This window comes from Corvus cornix, chromosome 4A (assembly GCF_000738735.6).
Source record: "Corvus cornix cornix isolate S_Up_H32 chromosome 4A, ASM73873v5, whole genome shotgun sequence".
Lineage (NCBI taxonomy): Eukaryota > Metazoa > Chordata > Aves > Passeriformes > Corvidae > Corvus > Corvus cornix.
This window is the reverse complement of record NC_047058.1, coordinates 8,164,281-8,185,425: the sequence shown is the minus strand read 5'-3', so window position 1 is coordinate 8,185,425 and position 21,145 is coordinate 8,164,281. Positions and strand designations below refer to the sequence as shown.

Genomic DNA, 21,145 nt, shown 5'->3' with positions numbered 1-21,145 from the left:
TAAGCCTCATTTCCTGTGATGGCAATTTTTTGCCACTCAATATTTATGTTTATTTAGACAACACACACACACAGAGCATACTCAACATCAAATCCTGAGCAGCCTCACAGCACACTGAGCAAGGCTTAGACAGAGAAGAATTATTCATGTTCCCTGAGCTGCAGTGCCAGGCAGCAGCACACTCATTGCTTCCTGCTGACTGCACGCCACTGGGGTGGCAGAGCACAGCAGAAGGCAGCAACTGCACCTCAGGGCACACACACACACACACAGAGCACCTTTGGCCTCCAGCCAGGGAGCACCAGAATGTGTCTTTACTCTCCTCCACACCAGTAACTGCAGTCCAGCTGGATACCAGTTGGATGGGGTTAAGCATACCCAGTCCAGCAGCCTGGGGATCCTGCAATGTATTATCCTGCCCTCTCAACCTAGATATCTGGTGAGATCTCAGTGCCTAATGGACATGTTCCTCCCCAAAGACTAAAGCACTAAAAATAAATAATATGACTTGCTTTCAGTTGGGGGCTGGATTTTAAAGGGCAGGAGGGTTGATTTGCCTTTTTTTTTTTTTTTTTTTTTTTTTGCCTTGTCCCTTTCCAATGTTAAAAGACAAAACCTACATAATATGCTAAAAAACTGTCATCCAAAGAGCCATCTCATTGTTGCTTGTATACAACAGCAGACACGGTGGGAATCTCGTGCTCCTTTTTCTTCTTGGGATCCACAATGTGGCTGTATCGTTCCCCTCGGTGACATTCCAGGTAGGGGCCCCAGTTTGCTGCAGGCCGGCAGCAGCTGACAATGCGCTGGAAAGCAAAACCAAAACATATTTAATGTCTTACTTTAATCCAAGCTACTTTTAAAATTCAGTAAAATTATAGCTCTAGATATGCACTGCAGCTCAACAAATGGCAAATCACCAAAGTTGTTTAAAATCATTCCAGATATATTTGGGGTCAGTGGGTTCTGGACATGGAAGTCAAAGAACAGGAAAAGCTGTGACCAACACAACTGTTTGGGGAAGCTCACCAAGAGCAGAATATCTCAGATCTGTCACTTGCTTGTTTCTGTGCGCAATGTGAGGCAAAACTCCAGAAAATTATATCGGGATAGAAAGCAATAGAAATTCTTCAGAGAATTTAAAGGAGCTGGAACAGCCACAGAACTGATGAAAAAATCACTCTTGAATGGTGTGTGTGCACTCCCAGAGGATTAGACTTTTTCTTCTTATCATAACATGGTAGGGTAGACGCACCTTTGATGCAACTACCAAAGATAATGTTTTGGTCTAAAAATCCAGTTGAAGAACATGTCAAAATAGTAAATGTGTTGGAGAAGAAAGCACAAGTGGTCCTGATAATACCAAAGAAATTAATATTTGAGGCTATGACAGTGGGTTTTTTGCCCTTACCTGAACAAGATTTCCTTCAGCTTTAACTATTTTTACAATAGCAACAATGGGAATCCAGATGACGCAGAAGATGATCATGCACCAGCCAACAGCAGTTCCCCAGGTTGGGTATAACACTGAGCCGTAACTGGGACGTGAAAATGTGACCAAAGACCAGACCAAAATAGTCTGGAAAAAATGGCAAAAACAATAAGAGAGAAAAGCAGGTTTCCAGCAACATTAAATTTGCACTGTTTCCAAGCTGGTTTAATAAAAAGAAGGGCTGTCTACAAGTTCTGACCAGTTCCATCTTGCTTTCTGACTGTGAGAACAGTCGTGCAGATTTGGTGTTCAGTCACCACCGAACAGCAAGACTGAAGGGCAGGACTGAAAAATGACACTGAGATGCACCTTAACACTAAGTATAAGCATAAGATTTTAAGAGAACCCAGAGATCAAGTTATGTTGGATAATACATATGTTGCTGGCTGGGCCCAGTACCTTTCTCTATATGTTTTATGTGTTCCTGTGTTCCACTACTTACAGGAATACAGGAACAAATCTAAGATTAGAAATTGGCAAATATTGCTTTGAAAATCTGATAGTTTTAGCAGCATTTTCTAAACTATAGTCTGGACAGATTACAGGTTATGTGCTGGCCAGAGTGACTTGCCACTGTTCCTGGACTGGGGATGTTAATAAATTCTGTCACAGTAACATAATCCAACCATCTACACTCACAATTAGTAAGTACAGGAGTAACAAAAACCAGACATGCAACAGGACATTAAAAGGTCTCAGACAGGAGAACAGCAGAACATCTGATCCAAAAATGGGATTTCCCTCAAAAGGTTTTCAAACCAATCTCTGTCTAAAATTAAGATAATCCAACTGCCAAGACAGAGGATCTAGTTGCTCTGTGTTAGTCCTTGGGAGTGTAGACCCAGCTCACTAGTAACTGATCTCAAGCTCCAGCCTGTCCTGGAGAGGATCAAAGGAGGAGGGAATGTATCAGAAAGCAGAGACAGCCCATGGTTCACTTCACTGGCACAGCTATGCCCCATTTTTATACACAGAGCCTGGGCAGTCAACCCTGAATCTTCACGTGGAAACCTCTTCAATATTAAATTACTGAGTTCTGTCACACTGACACAATCCAGTCATGTGCACTCACCATTAACAGCACAGGAGTGATGAAAAACCAGCACATTCTCCACCACAGCCAGAATAAACAGCTCTTCTTTCCAATCATCATTTCAATGTCTTCAATGAACCTGTTTCCTCCTGTTGGAAGACAATTATGCGGCTCACTGTAAAGCAGGTGCCTCCCTTGCACGTGGGCATACTCAAAAGTGATCAAAGAAAGGCAATGATCAAGGAAAGTTTCTCCAGTTCAGCATTAATTATTAAAGCTTTTATTATTATATTATTATTCAGACAATTAAGTTATAAATTCTTTATTGCACTAATTAGTATTTAATATCCCTGGCACTGCTCAAGGCCAGGCTGGGTGGGGTTTTGAGAAACCTGGTCTAGTGGAAGGTGTCCCTGCCCCTGGCAGGGGGTTGGAATGGGATGATCTTTAAAGTCCCTTCCACCCAAAACCATGCTGTAACTCTGTGATATACACTGTTCCTGGGATTGCTTAGTTTATTTATGTATTTTCAATGGAAATAATTTACCATAAATGTAGATGATGCCTATTATCTCCAGGACAGCTGCAATAAGGATTCCCCATCCAGCACAGAAGTGATCTATTAGGTTAACCCAGTAAATTCCTGCCTGCAGAACAAACATTAAAGGTTAAAATTTGAGTAGTAACATACTTACGCAAAAATATAAGATGCGTTTGTTCAAGACAATTTAACTAATCACAACTCTGAGTTTTTAAGTTCACAGTTCTCCAGGTCAAGTAAAGATTTGTGAATATTATTTTCTTTAAATCCCTCTATGTAAAGTTGAAAAGCACATCTAGCAAAATACTATAGATGCTAAAACCAAGATCTATGTATATGCAGAGCATATATAAACAGCTGAGAGCAAGATTTAAATTTGGAGCTTACAGGAATAAAGCTGGTGCTGAAGTCCTTACACTGAGCTACAGCAGTAGCTATACCAGTTATCAGTTCTGGGATTCTTCTATCCTCCTACATGCACAACTTCTCCATGGGGTTAAGCTCAGCTTTAAACACAAGCATGCAATAGCAGGATCACAGAGCAGGAAACAATCTCAGCCATTTCACACTCTTGTGTACTAAGTCCCTTGCAAGCTTCCCCCCCATCCTGTTTCATGACTTACGTACTTTGCTTGACCATACAACTGACTACTCACCACAATTACCTCCTTCACATTCACAGTCTAATTACACACATAAATCTGCATTTCTAGATGGAGTAATTGTAGTAAACCTTTATAGCCTTAAAAGCAATTGCCTCAAGAAATTTTACACAGTATACTTAAAATTCCTTTTCCGTATGACTATTTTTATATATATACACACACAGGAGAAGTAACCATGCAATCTACAGATGCTCATGAGCTAATGTTTCTATTTGTTTTTATTACATGAGTAGGCCATTTCTCAATTCCTGTCCTGTTTGGTAGCGAGTTCTGAACAAAAAGATCCCATCAGCATTTATTAGCAGTACCCACTGTGCCGCGGACATGTTGTATGCATGTACTTGTGATTACACAAATAAATTCCTGAACTGAGGAATGATAAATCAGTCTGATAGTTCACAGGCTTTGTACAGGCCTTCTATTTAAAAGCATGTCTCAGTTCAATAATCACAGAAAATCTTAGGTTCTTCAAGCTTCCCCCTGGGAATTTTTTACTCGCGTGTCCAGGCACACTGTCAAAATTCAAGAGTCTCTAAGACTGATCCACACAGACAGGAACAGTTGGAAAGGGTATTTTGATTTGAGTTCATCACTTGCAGCATAACTAAACTCACTACCAAAAAATCTTAATTTCTTACCTGAGTAACACAGATAAGCCCGAGAAAAAAGAGCAGTGTACACAGACCCAGGGTTACAGGGATTCTTAATTTTTTCATCACTTTGGGATATATATCTTGAATGGTGGTTGTAAGTGTTTCTGCAAAGGAAGAAGTAGGGAGTTTGAGCAGCACAATTAAGAAAGGCAATAGTCATTTGAAAAGCCATGAGTCACTTAAAACCCCACTGACCTATGGTGGCAAACTGGGAGTCAAGGCCCAGGAGCAGAAGCATGAAGAAAAATAAGAAGGACCACAGAGGAGAAACTGGTAACTTGGAGAGAGCCTCTGGGTAGGCTACAAAGGCCAGATCAAACCCTGAAATGCAGTGAAAAGAATGATGTTATTGTCATGCCTTGGTCAATGCAAGTCCCAATACCAACAGCGTGACCATCAGCCTACCTGAATCCACGACCTCTGAGACAGGTCTCTCAGACACAAATGCCATATGTCCCAGGATGGAGAATATTGCAAACCCAGCAAATATGCTGGTGACACAGTTGGTTACACAAACTAGAATGGCATCTGAGTAGCAGTTGTTGTGGAACTTGTTGTATGAAGACAAAGCAACAAGCCCGCCCCATGCCACAGACAGGGAGTAAAATATCTGGGTAGCTGCATCTTTCCAAACCTACGAAAAATAAGAACATGAGAATTACTGTATTACTTGCAGTACTTATCATAAACATTTAAGTCTTCCCTCCACTGAAGCCCAAAGGTATTTTTTTTTTCATTCAGCCTGAATATCTAATTTATTTCATATAAATTTTAGGGAAGATAGAATATAGCATGCTGGTGACCTTGCAGTCTCAATCACAAATAATATCTCCATGATCTCCAAAGGTCACATCCCAAGCATGTTGCCGAATACTTAAAGCTTACTGGGCTAGCCCTGAAGAAGAGATTCAATTTGTTCACATAGGTGGGTTGTTGAGATATGAATCTTGGCACAGAGACAACAAATAAGGACAACCAGGGCTGGCTGCAGGAGTGAGAATTTCCACGTACCCTCCCACTTGTGTGACCCAGACAAACCACTTGTGCCTCTGATGCAGCCCCTCAATTAGTGCTAAGCACTCACGTAAGTACCACAAATAAATATCACAACTAACTCTTGCTTTTGATAAAACTGAAATAATATTGGCATAAGCCAGAACAAAATAAGTCCCAGCTTTCTTTGCACAAGGTACCCTTCCTGGTCCACCTAATTACCCAAGCTAATTTCCCAGGCAAGGCACAGCCTGAATTTCAAACTCAGGGATCCCTTCAGCCTTCTGATAAAAGTCCCTTAAAATTATCAGCAAGAACTTTCTCAGCAGGTCTTGCTAAGATGAAATTCCAGCATGACCCCCAAGAACTGTTTAGAGGCAATAGCACAGTCGTCATCACTGGTATGGCAGGGAGGGGGAAGAAGGTGACTATCTTTCAGTTTGAGAGTAGCTGGAATAGGGGCTTGGACTTTTTACACAACCAGCTGCTGATGCAAAATACAGGGCAGGACATGAAGCACCTGACTGAATAAAAAAGAAGCAAGCCCACAGAACCACAGAAGTGTGTCACACTTCTTGGGCTGATGCTACTTCTCACCTCTGCCTCCATCAGCTTCGTGATGTTGGACTGTCTCCCAATGTAGTATTCAATGCCATCCAAAGCACCTTCCAGGGTGGCACCTCGCACCAGCAAGATGAGCAGGATGACATATGGGAAGAGTGCAGTAAAGTAGACAACCTGCAGAAAGATGGGCAGGGACACACATTAGGCATGAGGGGATCCATAGACCTCCATGCAGGAAGACTGGACAGGCTTTAGGCTAAGATCTGCCAGTACAAAAGAAAAACAGGCAGCCAGGGAAGTGAACACATGCCAACCACCAAACCATCTGGCTTAGCCAGTTCTGGAGCTGCATTCCAGCAGAAGCAAAAAGCCCAAGCCACATATCCACATTTCAGATAGCACTTGACCAATTTCAGAAATGCATTTTTCTAACATGATTTACTGCTGTAGCGAGGCCTGCACTCAGCTGGTCCAGATGTCTCTTCCTCTCTTCCTAGCTAGTGCTTCTAGCAACTGCAAACTGAAAGCCAGGAAAAACTAGGTAACCAGGGTGGAATTATTTCCTGATGAGCTCCCTGCTACTCCCCCCCCCACCCTGCCCCAGCAAAAAAAGGCCAAAACAAAACCAAAAAAAATTTTTAAGTCACTGTTCTAGAAGCTTTCTTTACTGGGAACAAGTACTTTTAGGTTCTCTCAACACCACAGACCTAGACTGTTGTTTGATCTAGCGCAGTAGGACCGAAGCCAGCGGTAGAGTTATTGTCGCACTGGCTATGTTCAGCAATACTCTGGTTTCTTGAGTCTTAGCTTCAGTGTTACGCAGACAGGTAATTGACCCAGTACTGCTGGTTCCACCAAGCCAGAGCACTGCACCATCATGTGATGAGTCTGACATTTCTGAAGATCTCCTTCATGCTTGGATGCCTAGAATAGACAATTCTCACTGCTTTTCATCTGTCTTGTTCCTGCCCAGCTAGATTCTTCCAAGCCTTACCTTATTCTCCAAAGAGGATTGCCTTTGTGCGAGAAATGAAGTGACAACAGGAAGAGCCAACTGCCGGGAACCCAAAGAACATGAGATTAAGAGGAGCCATACAGCCAAATAACTGAGGCTGGGAAAGCACAGATGCTCCACCCCAAAGCACTGAAACAAGGGCAGAAAGCTCCAAATAGAAAGCAAAACAGGAGGAGACGTCACACTGAGCAGAGGAAGGCAGGCAGCAAGGAACCACAGAAAGGCACAATGACAGAAGGAAAGGTGGGGGAAAAAATCTGTGCAGAAAAGGTGAAAGAACAAAGGCAACTGAGGCTGAAGAACTAAATGATGGCGATGCAACATGAAGGCGAGAAAAGAGTATGAGGAGGAAGGAATAAAACCAAGAAAAGGGTCTCAGGTGAGGAAGGATGAAATTCAGCCTGCCTGAAGTCAGCCTAGCCCAAGAAAAACTCCAGAAAACCATGCTGCAGCATGTGGAAATGGAAGCTCAGCAGAGACAGATTCTGAAAACAAGCATCTAAGTACCTTGTCCCTAAAAATCATTTCAACTCTTGGGAACAAACAACATTTCACAATCTAGCAGGAACCTGCACACACACATCTGTTCACAGGACCTGACCTGTATTGTGCAAACATCTCAACCAGACTGGAAGTGCAAAATAATCTCACTAGGTGTTTCCAGGGCGTGTGCCCATGTGTGCCATCACATGCACAGTTCCATCACACAGCCCAGGTTAACTGCCAAAACTCAGCTGGAATCACCGGCACGACAGCAAGATCCCAAAATACAGGGCAGCCTGGTGGAGTTGAGGCCTAGGTGTTACATAATGACTGTAATCAGCACCTTACTCTTATTTTATGTAACAGTTATGAAGCTGAGGAGCAGAAGTGAAGCCAACTGCTGAGCCCAGCAGAGGCGGGTGTGTTAGGACTGCATCCTACCTTGTGCTAAACTTCTCTGCGTCCAACTAACGTTGGAAGGGCAGAATCAGGCCAAAAATCATCTCCTTGCTCTTCCTAACATACCTTTCCTGAAGATTTTATTCCTTTAAACAGTGCAGCTCCAACAATCATCCAGGACAAGAGGAGGCAGAGAGCCAGGTACCACACAATCCTGCCGGTCTCGTCCAGCCCACTCGAGCGCTGAAGAGCCACTTTGCTGAAAGCACACAATGCTCCCATGAGGAGAGGTGACAGCAGCATACACACACCTCCTCTTCAGCTACTTCTCAGGAAAAAGTGAGCTGGTGTGTGGTGCTATTACAAGACTCTGCAGCCTCTTCCAAGAGTATGCAGTTGGAATTGCATGATTGGCATTGAAAAGCTGTATATTTAACTGTATTTTTCCCCTCTTTTTGAAGCCTACCAGCTCTCATCTCTCCATACATCTCCCATAAGGCCCACCTCAGATATTATGTGTTAATCATGAAATTCTGACAGCAAGAGAAGAGCCCATAAGAATCAGTTTCCAGGAACCCAGGGAGCACGAGGCAAATTGAGACCATGAGGCTATAAAGAAACAGCAATTTCACAACAGGCCCAGATTCAGAATAAGGTGAATATATTTTATACAGTAACTCCTGAGAAAAATAAAAGTATATGCTATAGGTAAAGATGCTAAGTAGTGCCTACCAGGACTCCAGAGAAGAGGACTTCTTTAAATTGGAGTATTTTTCAGTTGGTTAAAGGTTGACTCACTTGCTTCTCTTTCTATATATAATAATCTTTTATAAAGGCCAAACTTATCAATTAAAGTTTAAGTCCCCTCTCTAGTGATTTGCATGCCCATGTCCCTTGACTACATTTTTTCTGGACTGCAAGATTAGACAAAAATAAAAGGTACATCCAAAACCACAATACATAAAAAGGTATTTTTAGTAATTCCTTTAAAGTATTTACTTACTTCCAATATTGCTCACTGGGAAATTGCACCGGTTTGTAGCTTATGGTGCCATTTATACACGTGAGATTGTTGCTTGTGATGAACGAGTAGTTTGCATGAATGATTTCCCCATGCACGGTTATGTTGCAGTCGCTTACTAAAATAAAGAAAAAGGAATCAATAACACTGGGATGACTATTATTAAAAAAAAAAACCAAAAAACCACAGACTATTACAGCAAATGTTTCCTAAGCAATTACAGCTTCAGTTTGCCTGCTAACAATATTTAGAAACAAACCTGCAATGTCACTTGCAGCTGTGACTTTACTACTTGACTGTAAATCAAAACACCAAGAATCTGGTGTGCTCACCACGTTTTACTTATCCTCAAGGATACTTGTAAAAATCAGAACCAAGCACAGTTAAAATTGTAGCCTTGGTTACTTTATGAAAACCTTTGTCCCACACCAAGGTGACACATGGATCATCTAGTATCTGGTATTCATCTTATTGTGGCAAAGGGGTTATTAGAGTGCTTTAAATATTTTCCTTTGAGCAGGGTTGGAGGAATGGAAACTGGGGTTGGGAATTTTTTGCCAGAACATACAATAAAGAACACCTTATCAGCATACATATCAGCATTTACTGCAAAATCTTGTTGAAGCCTATTTCAGGACAGCTTCTTCAGTCCAGTTTTGTATTCCTCCAGCACTTACAAATTATGGACTGAAATATTTTTTGTTTTGCCAATAAGTAATCATCAACTTTTTGTTACATAAAGCATCTTAGAAGAGATTTTCAGATATATGGTTGAGATACATTTACATTAATACTGTAAACAATGTAATCCGTTCTGATCTTGTCCTTGTTATTTTAATAATCACCGGTTACCTGGCAAGACATTTCCAGCTGCTAACTGGCAATTACCTCACCAACCTCACCTTTTGCCTTAAACTGGTCTGATATGGAAACCGGTGAGATAACAAGTGTTGGCCTTACATCTGCCACTAAACACAACAATAATGTGGAGGTATGTTATAAAGTTAATGAAGTGTGAAACCAGTGCTCAGTGGTGCTCAGGATTACCATAGCCACAGGGAAGGCAAGGGGTAATGAAAAAACCTCGATAAAAAACTGCAGTAGCTTGTCTCATAGGAGGAAGGTATTTTTTGCCACGAAGCCTGATGAAATGGGAATGCAGTATTTCCAGGGACTGTATGTACTAGAAAAAAACTGAGGTTTTAAAGGAGAAAAAAAGGATCCAATAAGGTGATTTCAGCCCAGTTCTCTGTAGATTTCCCAAGCACCCAGAACTGGCAGGGAAGTGGATAAGCATCACTCCTGTGTGTTCAGATGCAAAACTGAAGGAAGGACTTTTGACGACACAGGTAGCTGTCTTGCTCCTAAACCTTCACCCAGAAAACAGTACAATTACCAAAACCAGTTATATTAAACTCTATCTGGTAAATATGGTACCTATTCGTGTCTTGCTGCAGAATTCATCTGCCCAGGAAAAGCAGTCTGACCACGGCAGCACTTTTTGAAATGAGGCAAATAAGTAGTAGAGTGCATAAGCAATGATAACGTTGTAGTAGATAGTCACAAATGTTGAGATGATGACCATTGTGATGCCCACTCCTAGGAAAGAGAAAAACACAATGTCTTAACCATCCCAAACTCAAAAAAACTCCACCCAACAACAACAAAAACCCCAGCAAAACAAATAGCCTTCACTTGACTTTTAAAAGGCTACTTGGGAAGAAGTTGAAGTTGGTTTTTGTTTGGTTTTAAAATATTTTTAACAGCAAACAAACAGTGAAATCTTAAACCCATTAAATGATGGATGTGATCCAAACTGACCCTCTCAAACATGGCTTTGAAACAGAATTTGAATCAGGCCCATAGAAAAACTGGACTATTTGCAAAGTCTAAAGGAGAAATTCAGTATTTTGTTCTCTCCCAGTTCAGAGGGAAACTTAGTAAAATAAAACAAACTGTACTAGGACTGCCCAAGCCATTTTAAAGATTCCACTGTAATTAATGCTTTTAACTACAGTAAATCTGTGCCAGTATTACTGTTCTCCCCCTTGTTAAAATGAGTTTTGTTCTGTGAGTTTGGGAAAGCCTGACAAACTGTACCAATCATCTTAGAAATGATATTTAAGTTTCTGTCTTCAGAGACAAATAAAAGATATGCTGTGCTTAAAGACTTTTGCTTTAAAAATAAACACACTGCTTTCATGAAAGGTTTTTGTGCTGCGGAACAGAGACTGGCAAAAAGAGTAAATGTTGGGGCAACCAGTTTCTGTAGGTGACAAGCAAAATTCTTGTTACATCAGAAAGAAACTTCCTTGTTCCTACATTAACTCCTCTGGTAGATTAAGACAAACAAAACCATTGCATAGTCCTTTACACCCATGGCACAGCACCAGGATGTACAGGAGTGAGTAAAGCACATGGTTAATTGTTTCCAAACAAATCTCCCTATGAAATGCAAACCCTCACAGAGACAAACGACCACTACAGAGTGCAACGATTTCTCTTATCTCAAGAGGCACCTCACTTTACAAAGCCAGAGTCTAGGCTATTTTATCACACCAGCAGATGACTCCCAAGACAGCTGCTGGATGATTGTGCACAGTATTGCACTGAACACCCAGACCCCTGTGTCTATGCCAGCACTGGCAGCCAAATACAGAATTAATCCATCCAACACAGAACTGCCTTGCAAGCTACACTGGATGTGAAGCAAAGGAACAGTGATAAAGTCAACTTCTAGAATTTATTTTCTATCTGTTGCACACAGAACACCAGTTGTTTTACTGAGGTTTTCCCCTCACACAGCAAAACAGGGTTATTTCCTTCTTCCTGGACAGCTAGAGTGAGGGTGATGTGCTGCTTAATACTGGGAGAATCATTGATAAAACCTTTCATAACCAAGAACCTTTCTGGGGAAATCTTTAATCAACATCTGTTTATTAACTGAATAATGAGGAAGTATGTACCCGGGAGCATAACAGTGACCCTGTAAAATTGGGAACAGTTGCTACATGGTTATCAGTGTCTCAGAATTAGTAACTTCATGAAGAAATTATTAATTCACAACAGTTTATTACTGGAATAAAAAAGATCTAAGGAAACATAACAAAACCAACCTTGAAACAATGGTAGTATTCTCCAGATGGAAACTGGCCCTAGACTGGCAAACTGCCCAAGGGAACATTCCATGAAAAATAAGGGTAAGCCAGCTAATGCCAACATCAGGGTGTAGGGGATTAGAAAAGCACCTGAGAGAAGGAGGCAAAAAATGGGGGAAAAAACACAATCACACACACAGAGAAAACAATGCATCTTTCAGCATTCACCACAGTTTTATCACGTTTTATACCCCCCCCCCTTTCCCCCTGATCAAATACCCCACTGTAGGGGCTTTTTTTTCAAAATAGAGAGATTTGTATCTAAGTCCTGTTTTCTGTAAGACTAAATAGTACCTGTAAGGAAGAGACACAGACTGTCAGAACTGCTGATTTAAAAAGAATGGCTTCTCTTATAGAAAGTAAATTATTTTTACAAATTCTATTGAAGATGTGCTCTAATACAAGCAGGAACACTGTTCAGCTGTAGGTACCACCAGCCTTGTCCACTTTCTATTAAATCTTCCAGCTTTTAATTTAAAGAGGAACAGAACCATTCCTTTGTGTACTTAGCTGTGTTTTGCAACAGCCGTGTTAAGCAGCTAGTGGACATCAAAGCATGAAGATTATTTTCTATGGCTGGCCAAGTCCTGTGTCAAACAACATCTCAGGATGGCTCTTGTTCAAGTCCATTTAAAAGTGCGTGTTAACCTGATATCAATGAGTGCCCTGTTATGTGAAAGGGACTAATACTTCTTTGTGTGTGCACAGAAGACAGGGAAAGCAAGAGCACGTTTCATAAACACAACCCAATATCCCTGCAGGAATCTGTTCTCATCGTGTTCAGTGAATTTCAAGCAATCAAGGACCCAGTTCTGCAAGGAACTGCAAATACCTGATGTAATTTCAGGAAGCAAATTGTCCCAGAGAATTAACTGGATTACTCCTGTGTTTCGAAACAAGGATGTAACAATTGTCCTTATCAATCATGGGCAAGGGGCAGCACAAATGTGCTTTAAATGCAAAGTTTCTGCTGCAGCAGATAAGAAAAAAGATCTAGTACAAGGGCCGACGCCACAACTTATTTTGTTTTCACAATTTTCTTCAACAAAACTGTAAGTAATGCAAACCAGTCAAGCTCGCGCCAATAAAACTTCTGTACTGAGAATGCCTCCTTATGTTCCATGTGCAGCTGTGTGGGCTGTGCTGCATTTACAGTCCCGAATTTGACTTCAAAGACTGCTAGGCAGAGAAAATAGGTACATATAAGTATGTTCTCTGCAGTTACTATTTACACTCTCTTTAATTACCGGTGGTAACCTGGCAAGTAGATAAAGTTCTGTAATACAAGCCAGGGAAGCCAGTGCCTCCACTTGGCTTCGCCACTAGTTCATTGTGTGAGCAGGTAGAGGCTCTCTCCCTCACACTTCCCAAGTATCTGATCTGGGTAATTATTAAGCTGGGATAATTATGCCAGCTTAGATTGTTTGCATGGAAAAACAGAAGTGCAGAGGGGATTCAACTGTTCTCTATAAACATATCCTGACATATAAACTTACCAGGAGGTAAGCACTGGGGAGGGAGAATAGCTATTTAGACAAGTAGAGGATATTGGCACATGGACAAAAAGGTGCATGTTGGTTGTGAGTAAATAAGAAGAGTTCTGGAATTCTCAGGTACAAATTTGCAATTAAAACTAAATACAATTTCCCCTCTCAGTTGGTATGTAAAAAGCACATAGATGCCTCTTACTCCCCTTTCCCATGAATGGGCTCTCATCCAGCTTTGACAGAACATGCCCAACCTCAGAGCTGGCCCTTGGAGCTTGTCTTCCTCTCTCCTCAGGATAGCAAGGTGTGCCCACCCAACCCTGCCATTCAAGCACAGGTACCTCCTCCATTCTGGTAGGTGAGGTAGGGAAAGCGCCAGACGTTGCCCAGGCCCACAGCATAGCCCACCATGGACAGCAGGTAATCGCCTTTGTTTGACCAGTTGCCACGCTCTGAGTTCTCATCGCTGTCACTGGAGTGGGCATCTTTTTCATTTGTCAAATTGAAGTCCTTGGAAGAGAAGAGGGAAGGCTTGTGATCACCCACCAGGCAAGCAAGGCAGTCTTATCCTCATTTCTCTGTCCAGAGACGCACCTTGACATGGCTGGGCAGCTGGACAGGCTGGACATAACCAGCTGGGCTGCCAGTCCAGCTGATCCCTGGCAGGACAGCACAGATTTGTGAGAGAGGGTCCCACCAGCAAGCCCAAACACCTCCACAGACAGTTTTGCCCTACTCCTGCCTTAGTCCTTTGTGCTGTCAGCTCCCGGGGGCAGCTCCAGGATACTCCCCTATTCTGCCCCTGCACATGCCCAGATGCCCCCATACTTGTTCAGATGTTTACATCAGCACATACTTGTATGCCCACTTTAAAAAGCACCTGTCCTAGTGTCTTTCACACATGCCCAGGTGCTCATCCCATTTTACCTGTCTGGATCTCACCTGCCCAGACAACTTCATATCTGCCCACAGCTGCCGACGTACCTGCACCCTGCTTGCCCGAGTTCCTCTACGCCCACCTCGGCACCTCCACAACCCACCTGCTTAGGTGCATCCACACTTGCCTACATTCTCGCACACCTGCCCGGGTGCCTCTGGCCAGCCTCCCCCCGCCGCCTCACCTTCTTCTTCCCGCAGGACAGAAAGCCGGGCAGGCTGAGCATTCCCATCTCTGCCGCCGCAGCCGCTCTGCTCTGCCCGCGCCGGACGCCGCCCGGTCCTTTATCGGACCGGCTGCCGCCCGCCCCTCGCCGCCCTGCCGGGAACCGCGGCCCCTGGGCTGCCCCACGGCTCGGGTGCGGCCGCCTCCCGCCCCCGGCGCAGCCCCTCGCAGCCCGCCCCACGCCAGCCCCAAAGCTGCTTCCCTACCGCACCCCGCCCGCTGACCCTCCTCCGGCCCCGCGCCCACTTCCTCGGGAACACCTACCTGCCTAGCCCTACCCGGCCACCTGCCCACTTCCCCTCCTAAACACCCCCTGCCCTCCACACGCCTTCGCTACTCGCCTTATCCCGACCCACTTCCCCTGCCACGAACCCGCCTGGGCTCGCTCCCCCAGTCCGGGCTCTTCAGCCCTCGTTGCAGCCCTGCCTGGCCGCCTCTCTGTCACTCGCCTTCCCTTCTAGCATGTCGCCCCACTCCTACCCCTCTCCCTCCTCTTCCAGTACTTACCCACACACTCTCCTCCTTGTCTTCTATCTCCAGGCTGACAGTTCCCCATCAAACACTGACCCTCACCTGAGCAGCTGACCCCACTACTCCCTGTGCCTCCCCACAGAGCCACTGCCTGTCTGCCTCACCTATGTTCACCGGCCAGAGACCCTGCTCCACCCCTACCTGCTCCACTCTCATTCTTTCTTAACCTGCTCCATGCTGGAGTCCAGGCTCAAGAGACGCAGGAAAGCAAAGGGCACAAGGGGGTTAAACACCATGGAAATTTCAGCTTCTGAACACATCTTTCAGGTACAGGCACAGAAATGGCAGGTCATAAAAGCAAAGTCATCTCCAGAGGAGGAATTTGAGCAGAAGGACTTAAGGATTTTTCTAAAGCACTCCCCTGCTTCAACCACCAACGTGGCTGTGACATCCCACCCTTTAGGGGAAGGGATGTCACAGTGACCTTCCGCAGGCATTCCGTAAGGTCACACAGGAGGATACCGGTCAAAGCACACTCCGTGTACAGACATAAGGAGACACAAACTGACTGGTCGCTTAATTGCTCTCCCCCCTTTATAAATTGTCTTTTTCATGGCTCTTTCCACACCTTGACAAGTACCCTTTCTATCCTCAATTAGTGGGACTTTTCGTTTAGCAAAGTGCTACCCAGCATGTCTCAAACTAGCCACAACTAAGAGGTACTCTGGGAGTGAGAATTGTGTGGGACAGCATGTGAAATGTGGAAAGGTAAAATCAGATTGTATTTTATCACCCCGCGCAGCAGGTTCTCTAGGAGACTTCTATTTTAGAGACCTGAAAGATGCCAGAATACTCTTATCATACTTATCTTTGGAGCAAAAAGCAAGTACAGGTGCAGTGTTATGACAGGACACAGGCTTTGGGAGAAAATAATAAATAAAAATGAAAGAAGACACTCCTTTACAGGCTGCCTGCAAATTCAGCATTAAAGTGGCCACGCTACGACACCAAACACTTTCAGGTTGGTTCTTTATAGAACAATACAAAACTCAGACCAAGGACACACTGAGAAATTAGTCCTTATTCTTCCATCTGTCTGAACTATACATAAACTAAAGGAGCCTTTTTGACAATCCTGATCTGAGTTAAGAATTTGAAATAAAATGAGAGAATTTGATTTTACTTTCAGTTCTGGGTAACTTCAATATGTGCGGGTCACTATCTGCCCAGGGGGAAACAGAAACTTTACAATAAACAATTTTGGGCCTAACAAAAGCTCTAAGTTCTCTTCCAAACTCATGATTCAGAACTGATTAGCAACTTGTTTAGAAATGAAATTACATTAAAAACAACCTGTTAGCCACAGCCTCTCCTTCCATACTTTCAGGATTAAGCAAATGTGGTAATGCTGCAGAGTCACTGCCAGTGTCATTCTCTCTGTGTAACTGAAGATGACTAAAAAGTAAAACTATACTGGAGGTAGCATTTCTCAGATGTGTTTTGTTTCTGACCACATGAAAGTTTTGTTTGAAATGCATTTTCTGTATCTAAAGGAGAAAAGTGAAAATCACAGGACAGGGATAAACCCAGGGTTGAGCAGTGGAGAGATGAGTGTCTCCAGAGAGGATTGTGCCTGAAGCAGGGCTGTATTTCTCCTGTTAGTTATGCAGTTGAACAGCACAGCAGCTCCACTTGCATTCACTAGGGGCTGAGTCCACCAGGCTGATCCCTGAAGGCTGGTTCCTCACAGCTGGGATAGCTACCCACCAACCAAGCACCATGCCAGCCAGTTACACCTGGAATGTCTCAGCTAGGAATACAGAATTATCAGCCAGCAAACCAGAGCCAGTTTAGCTCTACCATAGATGAGATATCCCATCTCCTGGCCAGCAGCCTAACTGACATCATCTTTCTAATTTGGAAAGCACCCCTGGATTACTCTCAATTCCACTTAATGTATCTTCTGTTAATCCAATAGGAGAAAAAATAATTTAAAAATAAATTAATGATAATCATAATGTGCTGAGAATACAGCAAACAATTCTGACATTTCCTAGGAGCAGCAAGATACCCATGTTTTCCATTTGGTTGCACCAGTGCTATTATCAGGTGTTGGGTATTGCCCTTAGCTAACACAAACAGCTCTGGTGATACAGCAGATTGTGTTTGATGTGCTTATTTAAGAATACAATGAGTAAATTTTGTTCTTAACCTATATCTTCTGTGATAGCAATGCTTACTAATATTGGCACCTGGCACACACATCCAAAACTGATTCAGTAGACAAAACTGGGGCTCACTTACCTCTCCCCAACGGGCATGAGCTAAAGACCAGAAAACCCAGTTTCCAAATCACTTTAGAATTCACTAAATCCTGGCAGACCAACACGCACAGACCAACTAATCAACCAACCAACCACCACAAAAAACCCCCATGCTGGCCTTCAGGATCTTAGGAAGATGACCTAAATCATTTAATCGTCGTATCAACAGCATGTAATTACTCTCATCCAGAACTCATAAGCAACGTTACACTCTTTAGAAGAGAGGATCAGAAAGACAGACAGGACTGCTATAAACTGACAGGTGAAGCAAGGCAGAAAACTTAGAATGTTGGCTCCTGCAGCTGCAGGAATTATCCTCTCCTCTACAGGTGAACAGAATCAAGCCCTACAGTTCACATTTAAGTTAATGCTTTCTGCCTAAGAAAGCATCAACCTTGATTTAAAGACAAAGTGATAACAAGTGAGAATTTCCTTGGGGTTGAGCTGATCTACCGGCAACTTAGATGAAACCTTTGCCACTAACTTTAAAAAAAAAAAAAAAAAAAAAAATCAAACATTGGTCTAGTAACCCATGAAAGCAAGGCAGCATTCTTCTTCTGGTGAGAGCTGTCTTATTTCACTGTGAGCCTGCTGTAAGGCAAGGTGGAAGTGTATCTACAAGGGGGGCATGTCAAGAAGTGGCCCTTCTGCTTAGAAGACAGAATGGAGCGGCGATGATGTCAAGGACACAGACAAATTACAAAGGCAATAGTTTCTGAAATGGCCATCTGTGACTTCAGAGAGGTACCTATGGAAGCAGACAGGGTTTATAGCAAAACACAGTGTGGGAATTACTTACTGAAAAGGCCTCTTGCCAATACTGGCTTGCCTGGTTCTAATGGCCCCCATCCAACAGTTTGTGCAACCAAGGTATGAAGCAAATTTTGCTTTCAACTCTGCCTTCAGGGTGATGAGGTTTTGCTCGTGGGAAAAGGAGTTGACATACTATATATCCTTCCTGGATCTATTTTTCTTTATCAGTTTTGTGCTTTTCTGCATAACTGGGATGTTCATTGCTGCTGCTCAACAGGCCACCAGGACACACATATCTAATCAATATGGATCTCTACCCACGAATTTGTTTTCATTAAATGGAAATCCTGAAAAATTTTGATTCAGATTCTTAAAAAGAGGAACATTGAAACTTTTCAGTAATTCAGTAAACTTTTCAGAAACTTTTAAAGATGGGTTTGGTTCACTAACATAATAGTAAATAATACACTCTATTATGAATTATGTAATCATATTAAAGACCTGTATTGGCAAAATCTCAATGATTGGTGCTTAATCCAATTTTCCCCCAACTTCAGGACTTTTGAATTCATCTCTAAGGCCATATCAAAGGTGAGAAGTGCAGCAAGGTCACTCCTACTTGCCTCTATGGACAGTCTGCTATCATAACCCAAAAGAAGCAGCTGAAACCTCATTCAATTATCTCCTCCCAATGGAACAGTTGCAAAAGTGCTATAAATGCAAAATGCTTAAGCCTTCGAAGTCATGCTCATAGGATGGGTGGAGACTTGAAACTATATGGAAAGCAAATTTGCCTTCAGGCATTTTCAGCAGGTTGCATCCTGCAAATTCTTAATATTATATGCACTAATCAAGTTAGTGATGGGAAGTTTACATATGCACGGAGGAAAAACTTATAAGGCAGAAATAAATTTAAATATACCAATAAAACGGAAAGGTTCTGCGGAACTGCACTTTTGCTACACTGATCCTGGAAGATTTTGCTGTGCCAGCCACTCAAGAGGAAGCCACAGGTCTCCATCCACAAAATTAATCAAGGTGTTTTCATGACTCTTGGCAAGATTCTGTGTCTTAGTACATTAATCTCCACTTTAGTTGATTTTATTCAAGAGTTGGAATGTGCTCCTCAAACAGTTCACTCTCTGAACAAAACTCTTTCCAGGATGGTCTTTCTTGTAGCACTGTCTCTCTCCAGTCCCTGAGAGCTCATCATTTTGTCAGAGATTACTGAAGTTGCTATACAGGAAAATAACATTGTTCTCAAACACAGAGCTCCATATAGAATAAGGAGAAAAGCAACCAAAAAGGACTAAATGTTGAAAAAGGTCTTAGATGTTCAAATCACACAACCATCTGAAAATCTCTGCTGAAATCCAGACTTGCATTAGAGTTACCAAATCACAGTGAACAACATCTGTGGCCCAGGGCTCCTAATTCCCCCAGTTCTGCTTCCACTTTTGGTACAGAGCATCTCAGTTTTCCATGAATCATGCAGCCTTGTGCCAAACAAACATCCAAGCCTTTCCAGGATGCATCAAGCCGGTGTCACTCCACGTGCCCCCTCCCTGACCATCCTAGAGGCAGGTTCCAAACACATTCAACTTGTCTTTGAGCAACTGAAACACTCTATAAGCACAAAACCTTGGGTATCACATGATGGAAGATGTAACAACAGATACAACAAAGAAAAGGGAAGAGATAAAGTATGGGAAAATGAAAAACTGGGAGTGTGCAGTTACCAAAACAATGATCAGGGAGCACATAGGTGTCAGAATATAATGACTTTCCTATTAGGAAATATTTCAGAGGTGGGGCCAGTAGAAACTAAGGAGTCACTTTAAATTGAGTAAAGTAAAGCCTAGGAGTGAGTACAGTAGTAATTTTCAAATATGCTGTACTGAGTTCATTAATCTCATTAACAGTTTCATTTTTAAATTCTTCCCCAGCACCAAGTACCAATATTTCTGGAGTTCAGCACTGCCAAGAGATGCTGCTAGGTAGTTTTTCTTCCCCAATCCCCAGTTCTATATTTTCTTGCTAGTTGCTAAAAAAAAAAAAACTTTTCACAGCAGATAACATAAATGCATATTCTTGAGAAGCTTTTGACTAACAGTAAGGCTTTGAAATACAGGCATTGGCTATCACACAGCAAAAAGATCTTTCAGCTCAGTCCTTTCCTTGAGGTAATTTTACATATTGACATGCAATCTTGCTACATGATAGCCAAGAGAATTATCTTTGTGATTGTCCTCCTTCACAAAAGGACAAAAGCCAGGCTGTTAGTCCTGCCTGATATCTTTGTAATGGAAATACCTCCATCAACACTTTCCTTTGTGTGATACCTGTTTCTGTAGGTTAGCAATTACTCTCAGAAAGAGCTCATCCAAGTCAGTGGGGCTTCTCACGTAAGAAAATCAACCTCATATCAAGTAACAATGCCATAAAGTCACCTGTTGCAATCACACGATTCTGAATCCAAAACAAAAAAGCAAGATTTGCAGGGACACTAGAACAATTACTTAGCTGAACATTTTCACAATTTAGAAAAAAAAAAGGCATTTAAAAGAATTTAAATACTAGAGGTATTAACATTCTTCCTTCTACTATCTAGATCTCCTACAACTCTTTTCATCGTTAGACTTAGAAATCCTTTCTAAAAGAAACTGGTCTTTTTACCTTGTCACAAGGATGATAGCAGAGGTAGGGCTCAAATATTTAATATAGCACAAGTTTAGCAGAGAGCATGTGGACTGCAGTGGACACAAGCACTAGACCCCATAATTTCTTTAGGCTCACCACAGGACCTCCTCCCCTCTAAAATCAGGGAGCGCATTTGTATTCCCCTCAAGCAGGGAAGAAAGCTGACCACCCCAAGATAATCCATAACTGAAAAAAAGCTTTAACAAGAAACACCGTAAGTTATTTTACTAC

General features: G+C 42.6%; 1 protein-coding gene across 2 annotated transcripts; it reads right to left on the bottom strand.

The window, feature by feature from the left end:
• Window positions 1-558: 558 nt before the first annotated feature.
• SLC6A14 (solute carrier family 6 member 14) lies at window positions 559-15,257 on the bottom strand. 2 transcript variants are annotated; one of them, XM_010407621.3, is made up of 14 exons: window positions 15,174-15,257; window positions 13,846-14,014; window positions 11,976-12,107; window positions 10,297-10,458; window positions 8,842-8,977; window positions 7,965-8,097; window positions 5,975-6,115; window positions 4,790-5,018; window positions 4,580-4,705; window positions 4,370-4,488; window positions 3,073-3,172; window positions 2,565-2,674; window positions 1,412-1,579; window positions 559-806 (listed from the first exon to the last, which is right to left on the bottom strand). In XM_010407621.3, exons 2-14 carry the CDS (start codon window positions 13,913-13,915, stop codon window positions 657-659), a joined length of 1,776 nt encoding a protein of 591 aa, XP_010405923.1. In that variant the 5' UTR covers window positions 13,916-14,014; window positions 15,174-15,257; the 3' UTR covers window positions 559-656. The 2 variants fall into 2 exon arrangements, with proteins under 2 accessions (XP_010405923.1, XP_039428211.1); XM_039572277.1 differs by lacking the exon at window positions 15,174-15,257 and adding an exon at window positions 14,626-14,753.
• Window positions 15,258-21,145: the final 5,888 nt, after the last annotated feature.